Source organism: Mauremys reevesii, linkage group 2, assembly GCF_016161935.1.
Source record: "Mauremys reevesii isolate NIE-2019 linkage group 2, ASM1616193v1, whole genome shotgun sequence".
NCBI lineage: Eukaryota > Metazoa > Chordata > Testudines > Geoemydidae > Mauremys > Mauremys reevesii.
This window is the reverse complement of record NC_052624.1, coordinates 200,288,703-200,304,159: the sequence shown is the minus strand read 5'-3', so window position 1 is coordinate 200,304,159 and position 15,457 is coordinate 200,288,703. Positions and strand designations below refer to the sequence as shown.

General features: G+C 43.0%; 1 protein-coding gene and 1 long non-coding RNA gene across 2 annotated transcripts in view; one reads left to right on the top strand and one right to left on the bottom strand.

Moving 5' to 3' along the window:
- LOC120397187 overlaps window positions 1–15,457 on the bottom strand; it is a 59,384-nt gene that overhangs the window by 11,291 nt on the left and 32,636 nt on the right. The window lies entirely within an intron of this gene.
- The window catches only part of TWSG1 (twisted gastrulation BMP signaling modulator 1), a 42,496-nt gene that overhangs the window by 11,404 nt on the left and 15,635 nt on the right, over window positions 1–15,457 (top strand). Inside the window, exon 2 of the mRNA XM_039522803.1 lies at window positions 13,001–13,100. Coding sequence (XP_039378737.1) covers window positions 13,001–13,100 — 100 coding nt within the window. The remainder of the gene's footprint in view (window positions 1–13,000; window positions 13,101–15,457) is intronic.

The window sequence follows — 15,457 nt, the reverse complement described above, 5'->3', positions numbered from 1 at the left end:
CGCACGAGGAAATAAGGAGACAGATCAACAGAGCCAGACGTGTACCCAGAAGCCTCCTACTGCAAGACAAACCCAAGAAAGAAACCAACAGGACTCCACTGGCCATCACATACAGTCCCCAGCTAAAAGCCCTCCAGCGCATCCTCAGGGATCTACAACCCATCCTGGACAATGATCCCACACTTTCACAGGCCTTGGGTGGCAGGCCAGTCCTCGCCCACAGACAACCTGCCAACCTGAAGCATATTCTCACCAGTAACTGCACACCGCACCATAGTAACTCTAGCTCAGGAACCAATCCATGCAACAAACCTCGATGCCAACTCTGCCCACATATCTACACCAGCAACACCATCACAGGACCTAACCAGATCAGCCACACCATCACCGGTTCATTCACCTGCACGTCCACCAATGTAATATATGCCATCATATGCCAGCAATGCCCCTCTGCTATGTACATCGGCCAAACTGGACAGTCTCTAAGGAAAAGGATAAATGGACACAAATCAGATATTAGGAATGGCAATATACAAAAACCTGTAGGAGAACACTTCAACCTCCCTGGCCACACAATAGCAGATCTTAAGGTGGCCATCCTGCAGCAAAAAAACTTCAGGACCAGACTTCAAAGAGAAACTGCTGAGCTCCAGTTCATCTGCAAATTTGACACCATCAGCTCAGGATTAAACAAAGACTGTGAATGGCTTGCCAACTACAGAACCAGTTTCTCCTCCTTTGGTTTTCACTCAACTGCTAGAACAGGGCCTCATCCTCCCTGATTGAACTAACCTCGTTATCTCTAGCTTGCTTCTTGCTTGCATATATAAACCTGCCCCTGGAAATTTCCACTACTTGCATCCGAAGAAGTGGGTATTCACCCACGAAAGCTCATGCTGCAAAACGTCAGTTAGTCTATAAGTTGCCACAGGATTCTTTGCTGCTTTTACAGATCCAGACTAACACGGCTACCCCTCTGATACTTAATAAAATACAGATTCTCAACTGTGCAATCGAAGGGTCCATCTTTCCCACTTCCTCCATAGCCACAACCACTCTCCCAGTTCCCCACATACACATAGTCCTCTGTCTCCAGTCCTCCCCACCCAGTAGAACAACAGTTTTGGTTAGAAAATTTGCTGACTATTCTGTGTTCATAGTAAACCTTCCTTTAAAATAAAAAAACCATTGTTATGACAGACAATTTGTCACAAGCAATGAGTTATTAATTTTTTATTGCCCAGGTGTACAAAGGCTTGGACTAGAAATGGCAGTGGCAGGTTGTTCACCAGGACAATGACATTGGCATATTTCCTTGAAATTCCCAGGCAAGAGACAAGCATGAAGTGGCTGCCTGGAAACCCTCTTAAATGTTTCTCTTTATTTGTGCATGTGTACCATAATCCTTGCAGACTACACAAAAAATGGTTTCCTTCTGCTGTCTTTTACTGTTAAAGTGAGAGGTAGTAGTGACTGAATGAATCACATAATTCAATTAACAGAACACTCAGTCCAGAACTCCTTTTGTCTTAGGTTAGTGGTTCCCAAACTGGGGTTCGCAAAATGTTACAGAGGGTTCTAGGGGGAAAAAATTCCCTAATGGCGGACAGAGCTGTCCCTTGGGGCCCGGGCAGCACGGGGCCAGCAGCCCGGAGCCCCTGGACTTCCAAGAGCTAAGCAGATCAAAGTAAGCATATCTACCACACTGAGGAGATTTAAACTTCAAGACTCCTTATAAGAAATGGAAAGGGAGGTGGATATTTTTTGTTGTTTTTAAAATTAAATACACAGTTAGTATTGTTTTAAAAATTATTATGAAGATCAATTTTAAGCTTTGTTTTAACGTGCATCGTTTGCCTGGACTGCTCAAGACCTGAATGCTTGAGTTGGCTTCTTAAATACCTTCATGCTGTTTCACATCTGATACTCCTTGATGAAACATAGGAGCCTTGGCTTATAACAGGCTTATTCAAAGTGATACAAGCTACGGAAGTGAGCTATTGGAAGAGCATTGCCGTTTTCATAATGTAATAAAGATACTATAATGATAAATAATAATTAATAAATAGTGTGTAATAAGCATGTTATAAAAACAGATTTTATATTTCCCAGATCACTGCTTTTATAATTTATACTCAGGTAAAGGAGAAAATCCCTGGAAATTTTCATTTTTCAGAGGGGGTTCGCGAGACTTGACATTTTAGTGAAAGGGGTTCACAGGTTGCTAAAGTTTGGGAACCACTGTCTTAGATAGAGGCTGGTGATTAACTTACCCTTAGCTGTATTAATGGAAGGGTGTGTCCACAGCCATCAATCTCAACAAGGTCTATGATTCATCCAGTCATTAGTACCTCTCTCACTTTAAAGTACAAGACAGCAAAAGAAAACTGTTTTTTGGAGGGCCTGTAACTCAGAACACCCTTTGTCAAATGATTCCAATCTTTTGACTAATGCTACCATGCACACCCAAAAAGCACACCAGATTTGAAAGAAATCAGATTAACCTTTTGGATTTTAGAACATGTACAAGAGTTGAGCTTTCAAGCATGTAAAATGGTGGGAATGGTAGCCCTTTAGTTATTTTTCTGTATTGGTGTATGCACAGTGTACACAAAATGTACACTTTCTTAAACACTGTTCTCAATTTGCATTTCCCAAAGTTTTAGTGGGTGCCAGGCCCTACCTTGGGTAAAAGTTGATAGATTAAGACCATTTTGACCCATATCAGATCAATAGTTTGATCCTTAGCTCTGTGCAAAAAAAAAAAAACAACTACCACCTAGAAACTTTTGAAAAAAATTGCATTTTTTTCAGGGCTTATATCTCCACAACCTATAACTCAAATTACCCCAATTTGGGTCATCAACCTTACACTGCACCCTCCTGAGGTGCACTGAATTTCAAAGGAAAACTACTAAGCATGTCAACTTTAGAGGCCATATCTACACTAAAAAGTTAAATTTACCCAGCTATGTTGCTCAGAAATATGAAAAATTCACACCCCCGAGTGATGTAGTTAAGGTTTCTTAACCCCCGGTGTAGACGACGCTAGACCAACAGATGAATTCTTCCATCAACCTAGCTACCGCCTCTCGAGGAGGTGGATTAACTACACTGACAGGAGAACTCTTCCCATCTCTGTAGCTAGTGTCTACACTGAAGCACTACAGCGGCACAGTTGCAGCTGTATTGCTGTAGCTTTTTAAGTAGACAAGCCCTTAAAAAGACAACCTTTAAACAGAACTTGTGATGTCATGCAACCTTGACTATATGGCACTGGAGCATCGATATAACCAGGCTTCAGGACAGGAGCAATTACAACAAACACTGATAAGGTCCTCATCTCAAGACCCTGGTTCAGAGCTCCCAAACTTATTGGTATCTCCAAATCTAATGAGGCTGGTTTCCTTAAGTCTGAGAGGAACCACCGCCAAATGCAGACTACATGGCCTGTACTCCCCCACCTCTCTCCTTTGCTCAGCTTCCTCTTCCTGTTTATATAGCCCAGCCCTAGAGCAGGTTAGGGTCTCATTCATTACACCCCAGACTGTTCCAGCTATAGGCTTCAGTCTGTCTTTTAGAGGAGTTATACACGCCTTCACACACTTCGGTACACAGAACAAGCCCTTGGAACTAGAAACTTCTCTGTTCCCACAATCACTCTGCAAGGGACAGGTTTCAGAGGCAGGAGCCAGGCTGGCTTGTGGTAAGCAGGAGCCATTCTGGGTCCTAGAGTTTGGAGGGGTGTGATAATTTGGGTAAAGACACATGCATATTAGATTATGATACTAACATTAAACGCTAGCACTCTGCATGCCTGAAACAACTGTGGCTGGTGTAATTTCATTCTATTTTAAGATGTATTTTTCAATGAAGATATGATCTGCTGTTAATTTTTTGCTTATGCACTTAAATCAGCTGTAAAGGATTTTGAAGTCTTTTCAGCACTGTAATAGTGAATAAAGAATATTTTGTAACTTTTTGTGTTTTTGCTATACCACAAATAAACTTTGTTTATATGTTGTAGGTCTAGTACATAATAAAATTGGGTTAACAAAATAGTTTTTACCTGGTTGCTTGAGATTTTTCTCATATTAAATTATGTTGGAAAAAAAAGAAAAAGGATTCACTTTTTCAGCTGTTGCCAATACCTTGAGATCATGTTTCTTACTGAACTCAGAAATTGAAGTCTGTAATACAGGATATTTAATATCTGCATCTCTCAAAGCCTTTGTGGAAGGACGCAGGCTTTCCAGTTGTTTACGAAGGCCTAGCGTACACTACAAAGTTAGGTTGACATAAGTCGCCTTGCATTGATCTATTTGTGCAAGTGTCTACACTCCAGTTTGTCTCTGGCTGACATGAACACCTCGTTACAGCAATGTAGTAAAACCACCTCCCCAAATGGTGTGGAGCCACGGTCAAACTATTGAGGTTGACGCAGTGTTAGTTTAGACAGTGTGTGACCTGTGTCAACCCTAACAGTCCTCCAGCAGCTGTCCCACAATGCCCTGTTCCCTGCAACAGTGACTGCTTTGGTCGCAAAGGTAAACTGTACTGCCCAGACATCCGAGACCGAAAACCACCACTCCTTCTTTATAAAACCACCTGTGTGTTTTTGAAATGCCTTTTCCTGATTGCCCACCTTGGTGAGCACACTTAGCAGCTCATCCTTGTGTGCAACTGCCCAGCTGACCATGCACTAGATTCACTTCTGCCTGGGTAGAGAGTTGATATTGGAACTCCTGGGCCTGTGGGGAGAAGAGGCTGTTGCAAGCACAGCTATGCCCAGGAGAAGAAAGTGGACATCTATGAAAAGATTGCACAGAAGATGCAGTAAAGGGGTACGACAGGGATCAGCAGCAGAGCTGTGCGAAATCAAAGGAACTTCACCAGGGATACCACAAGGCCAGAGAGGCCAAAAATAGATCTGGTGGTCCCCTGCAGACCTGCTGCTTCTACAACAAACTGCATGCCATACTGGGTGGAGACCCCACCAGAACCCTGCAGAGCCCTGTGGATACCTCAGAGGCGCTCGAGAAAGAGGCTCCTGCCATGAACAGCGAGAGGGGAGGGGAAGGAGATGTAGCAGGGGGCTCCAGCCATACTGCGAGCCAGGATCTATTCAAAACTCTCTGCCACCGCCTAGCTTCCTGAGCATGGATTAGTTTGATGAAAGGAACGGGATCCTGGATAAATGTGCGCATTCATTTTCCCTTACAGTGTTTAAATTTAAGGGTGAGGCCGGCCCATCCCCAAGTTATCAAGACGCAGGTATCTACTCTTCATTGTTTTACTCGTACAAGAAGAGGTAGAGGTACAACAGAGACAAATTTTATGTCTGCTTTGTGTTCCCCTCTTGGGCTAGATGGGGAGGAATGCAATTATCCCTTTTATGCTCCTGAAAGGTTGATGAAACATTCATGGAGATACTCTGCAGTCCGCTCCCAGAGGTTTCTAGGGATGGCTGCCTTATTTCTTCCTGTGCAGTAGGACACTTTCCCTTGCCGCCCTGCAATGAGTTCAGCTGGCACCATTGCAGTAAACAGGTTAGCGGCATGTGGGTCCGGGCATCTTCAGGACATCAATTGGAGCTGTATTCTCTGTGCCTTTGTGACCCTCAGGAGCGAGATACCAGCTAAAATCACTGCTGCCTGTGGAAAATAGTGGCCCTGGCAGGCCATGCCCACAATGGCTGGGGTTGAAGAGTGGTGCCGTGCAGAGGCACTCCAAAGCTAAAGTGTTAATCAGCGTGTCTTCTTAGAAGTGTTGATAGTAATAAAGGAAGGTCATATTTTTCCCTTTCCATTGTGACTGTAATTTCAATGGCATATCAGTCGTCTGTTTTTATCAGTAGCTTCTAGCATGGCGGCTTTGAGAGGTGCCCCCACCCACATCTGCAGAATGCCTGACGCTGGTGAGGAGGAGAAAGAAGAGGACAAGGGAGAACATAAGAATGGACATACTGGGTCAGATCAAACGCCCATCTAGCCCAGTATCCTGTCTTCCGACAGTGGTCAATGTCAGGTACCTCAGAGGGAATGAACAGAACAGGTAATTGTCAAGTGATCCATCCACTGTTGCCCATTCCAAGCATCTGGCAAACAGAGGCTAGGGACACCATCCCTGCCCATCCTGGCTAATAGCCATGGATGGACCTATCCTCCATGAACTTATCTAGTTCTTTTTTGAACCCTGACATGTTCTGTGAGATCCTGCAAGCCAACGCTGCATTGAATCATGAGCAAAGGGCTTGGAGGGTCACCACGACTGATGACATGGAGGAGGAAAGAGAGAACAGGAGAAAGGATAAGAAGTCCCAGCAGGGCCAGGAGAGGGAAATGCACCAGGGGTTTCTCAGGCAGCAAACACAAATGCTGCAGGCAATGGTTGACCCACAGGTCCAAAAATCCACCCTTGGCGGTCATTGGAGAGCTCCCCAACATACCACGTGGGATCACAGGCTGCATTCCTACCCCTACCACTCCGCACCTGGGGACAGCAAGGAAAACCACAGCTTCACATACCCTGACCTGTGAGAACCACCATTGGAATTTGTAGTAGCCACAACTGACTACATTATTGCACTGAAATGGATAGAAATGTTTACTGCCTTTCCAATTTTAAAGTTAATTTATGTTAAAAATATGTATTACATTGTCTGTATTATTTTGTACATTGTTTTTCTGCCCTTTTTTCCCACTCAGTAAAGTTCTGTTTTTTGAGAATACAATTATTTTCATTAGTTCACAACACATGTTGCAGAATACATAGCAGTACTCAAAGCAGACTTGTAAATGTACAGGAATAATTCTTAGCTTCAGGAACACACCTAGTTATATTTACAAATGTACAGCTAGCACTACACACTTCTTAGCAGCACCCAAAATTCCAGGCTCAGAGGACAGTCCAGCAGAGAACACTAGTGTGGCTGACTGCTAAAGTGCTCTTTCAAAGCCCCCCTCAATTGCATAGCTTCACATTGGGCTCTTCTGTTAGCCTTTGGGTCTCGCTGATCAGCAGACAGCCACTCCACCTCTGTCCTCCACCTGGGTGGCAGCTTATCTTCTCTCTTGGCCTCACAGATGTTATGCAGGACAAAACAGGCAGCTATATCCATGGGGCTGTTTTTCTCACTAAGATCCAGTGACGTTAGGGAACACTATCAGCATCTCTTCAGCCTTCCAAAAGCACTTTCAACTGCCATTCTGCATTTACTGAGCTGGTAGTTGAATCTTTCCTTGGTGCTGTTGAGGTGGCTGATATATGTCTTCATGAGCCAAGGGAGCAAGGATTAGCCTGGGTCCACAATCACTACTGGCATTTCAATATTGGTAGCAGTGGTAATCTGCTGGTTGGGAACAAATGTCTCTGCATGGAAACAGTCCTGTGTTCTCAAAGATGTGTGTTGTGCATCTTCCCTGACCAGCCCCTGTTGATATTAGTGAAGCATCCCAGTGATCCATCAATGCTTGCATAACCACAGAAAAGTAGTCCTTTCTTTTTATGTATTTTGTGGCAAGGTGAGCTGTAGCATTGCCAACTCTCCAGGATTATCCTGGAGTCTCCAGGAATTAAGGATTAATCTTTATTAAAGATTATATCATGTGATGAAACCTCCAGGAATACATCCAACCAAAACTGGCAACCCTAGTGGGCTGGTGCCAAAATGTTGATATATGTGCCGTCTATCGCCCAACTGCACTCCGGGAACCCCATTGCTGCAAATCCATTCACTGTGTCCCATACGTTGCCAAGAGTCACAGTCCTTCATAACGGGAGATGATTAATAGTCCACTGTGGATTTTCCAACTCCAAAATGATTTCCCATTGACCGATAGCAATCTGGTGTTGCAAGCTTCCAGAGTGTGATCCCCACTCACTTCTCCACTATCAATGCAGCTCTCATTCTGGTGTCCCTGCGCTGGAGGACTGGCATGAGTTCAGGGTGGCCTTTCACATCCAAAAGTTCTGTAGCCGCTGCTCGTTGTCCACAACCTGCATTAGGATGCGATCCTACAGTCAGTTTTCCCTTCTACGGCGTTCTACTTCTGCAGCTGCTCTGTGAACGCCATCATCAATCTTGAATTGTTTTTTCCTGTGTCCCTTAGCAAACTATACTCAAAGAAATCATCCTGTCCCCCATTGTTGCAGTATTTCCTGTGGGTCTGCAGATACGGAAGAATCAAGCATACTGTAGTTGTGATGATGATGTTCGTCCATCGTTTTCGAAGAAGACCTTAACATCTATCAGGTTGTGAGCTGTCCACTGTGCGTCCGCAAATGGCTGGTAAGGCCAATACAGGCACGAAATGTTCTGCCACATGTCGGGCAGACATGTGTGGGCACCACTGTTACAACATTTGCAGCTCTGGCTTTACGGAGTGCTCGCTTCTCTTGTGCTAGGGTTATCCTTCTGGCTTCAGATGTCTGGCAGCCTTGATGGATCAGCGTACGCCATGTCGATCGGTCTTGTGCCAGGGTTTCCCAGGAGGTGATGTCGATATCCAGGGACTTAAGAGAGGCTTTCAGCGTATCTTTGTATCGCTTCTTTTGTCCCCCGTGCGATCGCTTTCCTTGAGACAGCTCACCATAGAAGAGCTGTTTGGGGATGCGGTGGTCTGGCATCCTTGCAACATGGCCTGCCCAGCGTGTCTGGGCTTTCATAAGCAGAGTGTAAACTGATGGCAGGCCTGCTCTGGAAAGGACTTCTGTGTCAGGCACCTTATCCTGCCACCGAATCCTCAGAAGTCTGCGGAGGCAAGTCGTGTGGAAGTGGTTCAATTGCCTAGCGTGCCTCCTGTATACAGTCCAGGTCTCACTGGCATACATCAAGGTAGTTAGCACTACTGCTTGGTAGACTTTAAGCTTTGTAGCAAGGCTTATTCCACGGCGGTCCCACACGTTGGTCAGCAGTCCGCCAAATGCAGAGCTTGCCTTGGCGATTCTGCAGTTGACCTCGATGTCAATTGTCACTGCACGGGAGAGGGTGCTGCCAAGGTATGTAAATTGGTCCACTGCTTGCAGCTTCTGCCCCTTCACTGTGATGGTGGGCTCTTGGTGTTGGGCTTTCGGAGCTGGCTGGTGCATCACTTCGGTTTTCTTTATGTTGATAAGAAGGCCGAAGTTATCACATGCTGCTGCGAATTTGTCCATGCTGGCTTGCATTTCCTGCTCTGATCCAGCATTCAGGGCACAATCATCAGCAAAAAGGAGGTCTCGTAGCACAGTCTCCTTTATCTTGGTGACAGCCTGGAGTCTTCGCAGGTTGAACAGTTTCCCATCAGTCCTGTATCTCAGGCTGACTCCCAAGGAACTGTTCTGAAAGGCGTCTGACAGCATGGCTGAAAACATCATGCTGAACAGGGTCCGTGAAGGTCTGTGGCGTATCATGTCAAAGTTTGGGTGCCCTGATAGATTCATCCTGATGGTACGTCAATTCCACGACGGCATGACGGCTCATGTTCTGGACGACGGAGAAGCTTCAGAGGCCTTTCCCGTCACAAATGGCGTCACTGTAGTTGTAATGTTCATGAGAATAGCGCAGAGCTCTGCGGGCTCCTGGCTTCTGTCAGAGATGGATGACAGTGAAAAGTGCCAGGCACGTTTGTGGGATTTTAAAAAACATATGTGAGAATTATGGGATATGGATGGCATTAGGGGATGGAGAAAGTTGCATGCTGGAAACTTGACTGGGCACATCATTTCTTTCTCACAATACATTGAGAAAATTTCCCAAAAGGCATTGTGCCAGATAGTGGTGCGTGGCACACTGGGTTACCTACATGTGGTGCACCACACTTTGCACTGACACAAGCACTCTTGGTGAGTACATCCGATGCAAGCAGCCAACTATGGATGAGCGATATGCAAACTTTGGCATCTGTACTCAGCGTAGCTTGTGTCAACCAAAGTCTGTAGTGTAGACATGGCTTTTAAATCTTGTTCTTCAGAGCAGAAATATCTTCATTGTGTGAACATGTCTCTTTCCCACTTCATGCTATATTTTTATGTTAAAAGACCTATTTTTGTGTAGCAAAATTTACTCTTTGATGTACCTTCAACAGTTCAGTTTGGAAAGTAGCCAAGCTTATGAGTAATATTTTTTCCACTGTATCCTCCCCACCCCTCAGCTATCAATAGGGTACAGTTTTCATTCTGCTTTACTTCACTGAGGTCTCATGCTAGCTTGCTTTAAAAAGATTTACAAATATCCAGTGTGGATGAGTCAGTCTGAAGAACTGAAACTGTGGGTTAGAGAAACATACATGGAAAAATATACAGTTACTGCCCTAAAGACACACAGTCAAACTCTGAGGGGGCGGAGTAGGGAGTTGTGCATAGTACTAATTTACCTCTCCTTCTGTTTTTTTCAAGTGGAAGAAAAAAAATGTTTTAATATTGATAAACATCTTTCCTTAAAAATGGTTAAATTACCTTATTTAAATACTCTTCAGTATAGCTGAATGATCCTCTCCCAAGACAGTTGATACAGAAATAGTGGTGCCAAGAAGCATCTTAATAAATTTTGGCAGAGGGTAAAGAAGTAAAAATGTTTAGTGTTTTTCCACTCCGTCATGTAAACAAGACTTTTACTTATTTCAGTTTTAACTTCAGACCTTGGAATTTGGAAGCAAAGGGTTGTAATGAGGAAGGGGAACTCAAGCTGAAGAAGAAACGTGTAGCAATAGTAGGGTGTTATCTGCTATGTGGTTCAGCCACTAGAGATCCTAGCCACAGTTTGTCAGTGGTTTGCACAACTTTTTGCTAGAAAGCAAAGAATGTTGATGATCAGGGAATCTTGGGTTTTATTCCTGGTTCTGGAAGGGAGAGTGGCCTAGTAGTTAGCATTGCCACAACACAGCTCTGGTACATGCCAAACCAACTTAATTTCCTTCTTGCACAGGTTTACTGGCCTAATGGGTGAGGGGAGTCTACGGACATGATATATCTTGATTTTAGTAAAGCTTTTGACACAGCCCCACATGACGTTCTCATAAGCAAACAAGGGAAATGTTGTTTAGATGAACTTACTATAAGGTGGGTGCACAACTGCTTGAAAGCCTGTACTCCAAGAGTAGTTATCACTGGTTCTCTGTCAGATGGGGACACACCTATTGGAATCCTGCAAGCGCCTCTCCTAGGTACAGTACTATTCAATATTTTCATTAATGACTTGGCTAATGAAGTAGAGTGTGTGTTTATAAAATTTTCAAATGACACCAAACTAAGTGAGGTTGCTAGCACTTTGAAAGACAAGATTAGAATTCAAAATGACCTGGGTAAATTGGAGAATTGGTTTGAAACCAACAAAATGAAATTCAATTAAGACAAGTGCAAAGTACTACACATAGGAAGCAAAAATTAAGTGCGCAACTATAAAATGGGGAGTAACTGCCTACATGGTAGTACTGCTGAAAACAATCTGAGGGTTATAGAAGATCACAAATTGAACAATGTGATGCAGTTTCAAAAAAGACTAATTTAATTCTGGGCTGTATTATCAGGAGTGGCATATGTAAAACACAGGAGGTCCCACTCTACTCTGCACGGAGTAGAGCGTTGATTAATAGATGAGGCTTGGATCTGCCATATTAAATGCTAGAATCTGGTCCCAGATCTCTGTGATCTCTGTCTACTACTGGAATAGCATAAAGGGAACATAAAGTGGTCAGGATGGCCCATGCTAGAATTCCTCCAGCATTTGGGTTACTGAACCATTGTCCCTATCCAAGGGTGCCAGCCTTTCTAGGCCAAGAAGCTTTTCATAGGCAGACTTTTTCACAAGCACCCTAGCACTATCTCCATTGTTGCATAAAAATCAACAAAACTATTAGATTATCTTCCTTCAAATTTCAGGCTGAGGAAGGGATTATACTCTATACCTGCTGAGTCTGCTACTGTTTACGACTCAGCCTCTGTGCCTCAAGATCCATATGGTCATTAATCTCAAACTGAGTAACCCCATCATTGACTATGGGAACACTTTTTATTTTTCCAGGCTTCCTTTATACATCAAAGGTGTTTCCATACTTAGAGACTCTTTAAGCACTTTTTCTTCAGTAGGGCAGCCCAGCCAGTGCTCCCAGGCTTAGGTGACGTGTCAAAAATGCCTGAGTCCTCCCCCCAAAAATGCATAACCCATTTTTCCTATGTAGGTCACCTTTAACTTTCTATTACAAAAGAAAAAATAATGAATAAAAAATCCTTCTGATAAACTTTAATGTGCTCTTTGACTATTTAAATACTTTATTTCCATAAATTATTCAGCTAAATCATAGTAGTGTGTTTGTGATAGCAAAAATACCACTGCCATCTGTAAAGGGAAGGGACAAGTTATGTCTCTCAGTCATTATCAAAGGCTGGTCTTGACCACGGATCTGTCTTTTCTCTGTCTAACAAACAATATTGCTATTAAAAATAGCATGCAGGGCAACAAAGAGATATTTCTAAGAGTTTATTAAAATATGGTGACAATCTAGTGACCTTTTTCAAATATCAAATATTGTATAAGAAAACTTAGAAGTTGTACACAAATCTTGGGTTCAAGTGATTGCACCAAATGTGTTGCTATCAGAATCCATGGATGAAGCATCTGTGTGAACATTTCATAGGTTTATGAATATGCATATATTTAGCCTATAGTTGTTTGTTGGTTGAGAGAAGTTACATTTTAGAAACCACACATTTCTATTTTGAAAAGAGAAAATGTCTTAGAACACCATGCCCAGGATGCAAAAATATTCATTTAGCTCTGCAGAGTTTGTAAATCCAGGTGTTCATGGGAGAAATGGTAGGTACATTCTCTCCTACACGTAATGATTTTGTTTTAAATGCTCAGTATACCAGTTGCTGATAAAAATGACCTTAAAGAAACCTAAAATAGTAAATATATTCCTTTGTAAATGCAAAGAAATAATGCTTGCTAGATGAAGAATTGTCATAACTTATTAGTATTCTACATCTCAGAAAGCTCCAACATAATATGTTGTGTTTTCAGGAGCTGTGTCAATGCCGACCTGGTGAAGGAAACTGTTCCTGTTGCAAAGAGTGCATGCTTTGTCTAGGCACACTTTGGGATGAGTGCTGTGATTGTGTTGGTAAGTTCATTATTTATTACCTACTGCTACTGCTCATTGCATCATTTCTGTAATTAGATTGTAAATTTTTCAAGGCAGAAATATTTTAATAAATAGCACACTGAGGGAGCAGAATAGCTAATTATAAGCAAATAGATATTACTGGGTCACTTGATTATATTATCTGTGGTATTCCTGATTTTATTCAGTTAATGTCATGGTAACTGATTTGCTAATTCTGTTTTAGATTATGGACAACCCCTTGATTTGTCATGTGAGAGGAACTTAGTACACCAACATTGTTCAATTATCAGATTTTGTGATCCAGTGGAAGTACTAACTACAAAGTGCCATTAGAAATATCATACAAACAGTGGAGCTTAAGGCTTGCTGTCTTGTGAACCCTGAGAGCTAGAAACATATACTCAAAAACTTAACCAGATTCCTACTATTCAGAAGAGTAAACTTACTATCCAGAAATTGGTATGGAAGATGAGGGTGAGTGTTCCACCAGTGAGGCTGGGGTGGATAAAGCCCTGACAAGAAGCCCAGCGCTAGTAACTAAGGCTTCTACTAGTGAGCGCTATCCCTGGACCCTGCTTAGGGATTCCATCTTCTGTATTAGCCACATGCTTATAGGTGTCTGATATATTAAAAGTTTCAACCCTCCTCTGGATGCTGGTTCACTCAAGATCCTCCTGGCTGCTGTGGGAGGGGCAAGTCTCCATTGTTCTACCTTCCTCACAGCTTCTTTTTGATTGGTCCTCCTCTCTATTGAAGATAATGAATAGCTACAGCGCCTGCCTCCTCTACTGCTGCTCATAGCTTCCCAAGCAATAGCATGAAATGGACATGATTGTTGGTTGTTCTGCTCTGTCATTGGTTCTGACTGCCCACTTTGAAACTGGCCAATTCACTATCAAAACTTCACTTTGCTTGTAGTTTCGCCAAGTATCAGCAACAGCAGAGGCGTTGCAGTTGTTGGTAGGCAGATTCAAAAAGAGAACTATACTTAGACTTAAACTAGATTCATAGTCGGAAGATTATTTTTGCAACCATGGGACTAGAAATTTAACTTTTTAAATGAAAGCTTCAGGTTTGCAGAAATTGATGGCTGAGGCACCCATGCTCAGCAGGGGATGTTTTCAGCTCAACATGAGAGTGTTGAGTCCTGCAAGTCCTGAAAATGCTGCTGAACAGTTGTAATGTTTAGCTTTCCAGGGGCATAAAGAATTTCCAGCTCTAGGAGGCCACATGAATTTGGAACTGAAAACCACATTACTAGTAATGATTGAATTGGTATTTGGCTTTTTTCCATTGTGACTTTTGTCCTTCCTTTGGTGGGCTTTTCAATATATAAACTTAATTTTTTTAAACTCCCAGGGACTAATAAGAATTTTTATTTCTAGTTGCAATGGCAAGCCCAAATAACATTCAGATCTTATATGAAAACTGTAGGGGAGAGTGGGGGAGACACTGGTTGCCTATGTGAAGTGTAAGAATAGTAAAGCATGTTCCTGTGTCATGTTCAGCCTTGGAAAGTCCATTCATCTGGGGAGGTAGGATGATTTAGTGGGTCCGTGCTTGGTGCCTTCTGCAAGATGTAAGTTTTAAAATAAAATAAAATAAAAAATACATCCAGCCCTTATGGTTGTGGAGAAAAGCTTCCAACAAAAACTAAACAGATGCAACAGCAGCATGAGAAAGATTAGTGTTTCATGGATTGCTGCCCTGCAGCAGCTGCAGGAGTGGAATTAAAAAGTTTTTGGTCAATTTCACTGGTGCTATTTAGAATTCTCTTGATGGCTTCACCATTGTCCTCAATTGAGTCTATTTCATGCTGCTGCTTGGGTGAGCTCTGAGCCCCAGTAGAGGTAGCTCCTAGAGCTAATGACTGTGGAGAGCAAGGAATCAAAAGGAATCTATTAAAAAATGGAAGCCAGGATAGAGATGAAGCAGCATGGATCCCTACCACCCTTGCAGCAGTTGGGAGTCAGGGAACAGTGAGGGAGAGGGAGTGTCTATGGCTCATAGAAGAGCAATCAAGAGCTTCACTTTTTTTCAGATACCTGCTATCTGGATGCTACAAAATGGGGAGTCCCCAAGCAGGGTCCAGGGAGAGCATATTGGTAGGAATTTAAACACCCTTCCCTTTCTCATCTGCTGATAAAAGGAATGACACTGGTCCCCCTTGTTATAGTTTTTCTTCTGGCCTTTAGCTTAGCTTTAGCTTTAGAATCTCCTGTGCCTAATGGCACATGTGCTGTCTGTCCAGAGCAAGATGTTTGACTCTACCGTAAACTGTCTCCATTGTGGCAGCATCTTTTTTGATTGTCCTGCAATAGGTCATTCTTTGTCCTCCACCTCTTCTTTTCCCT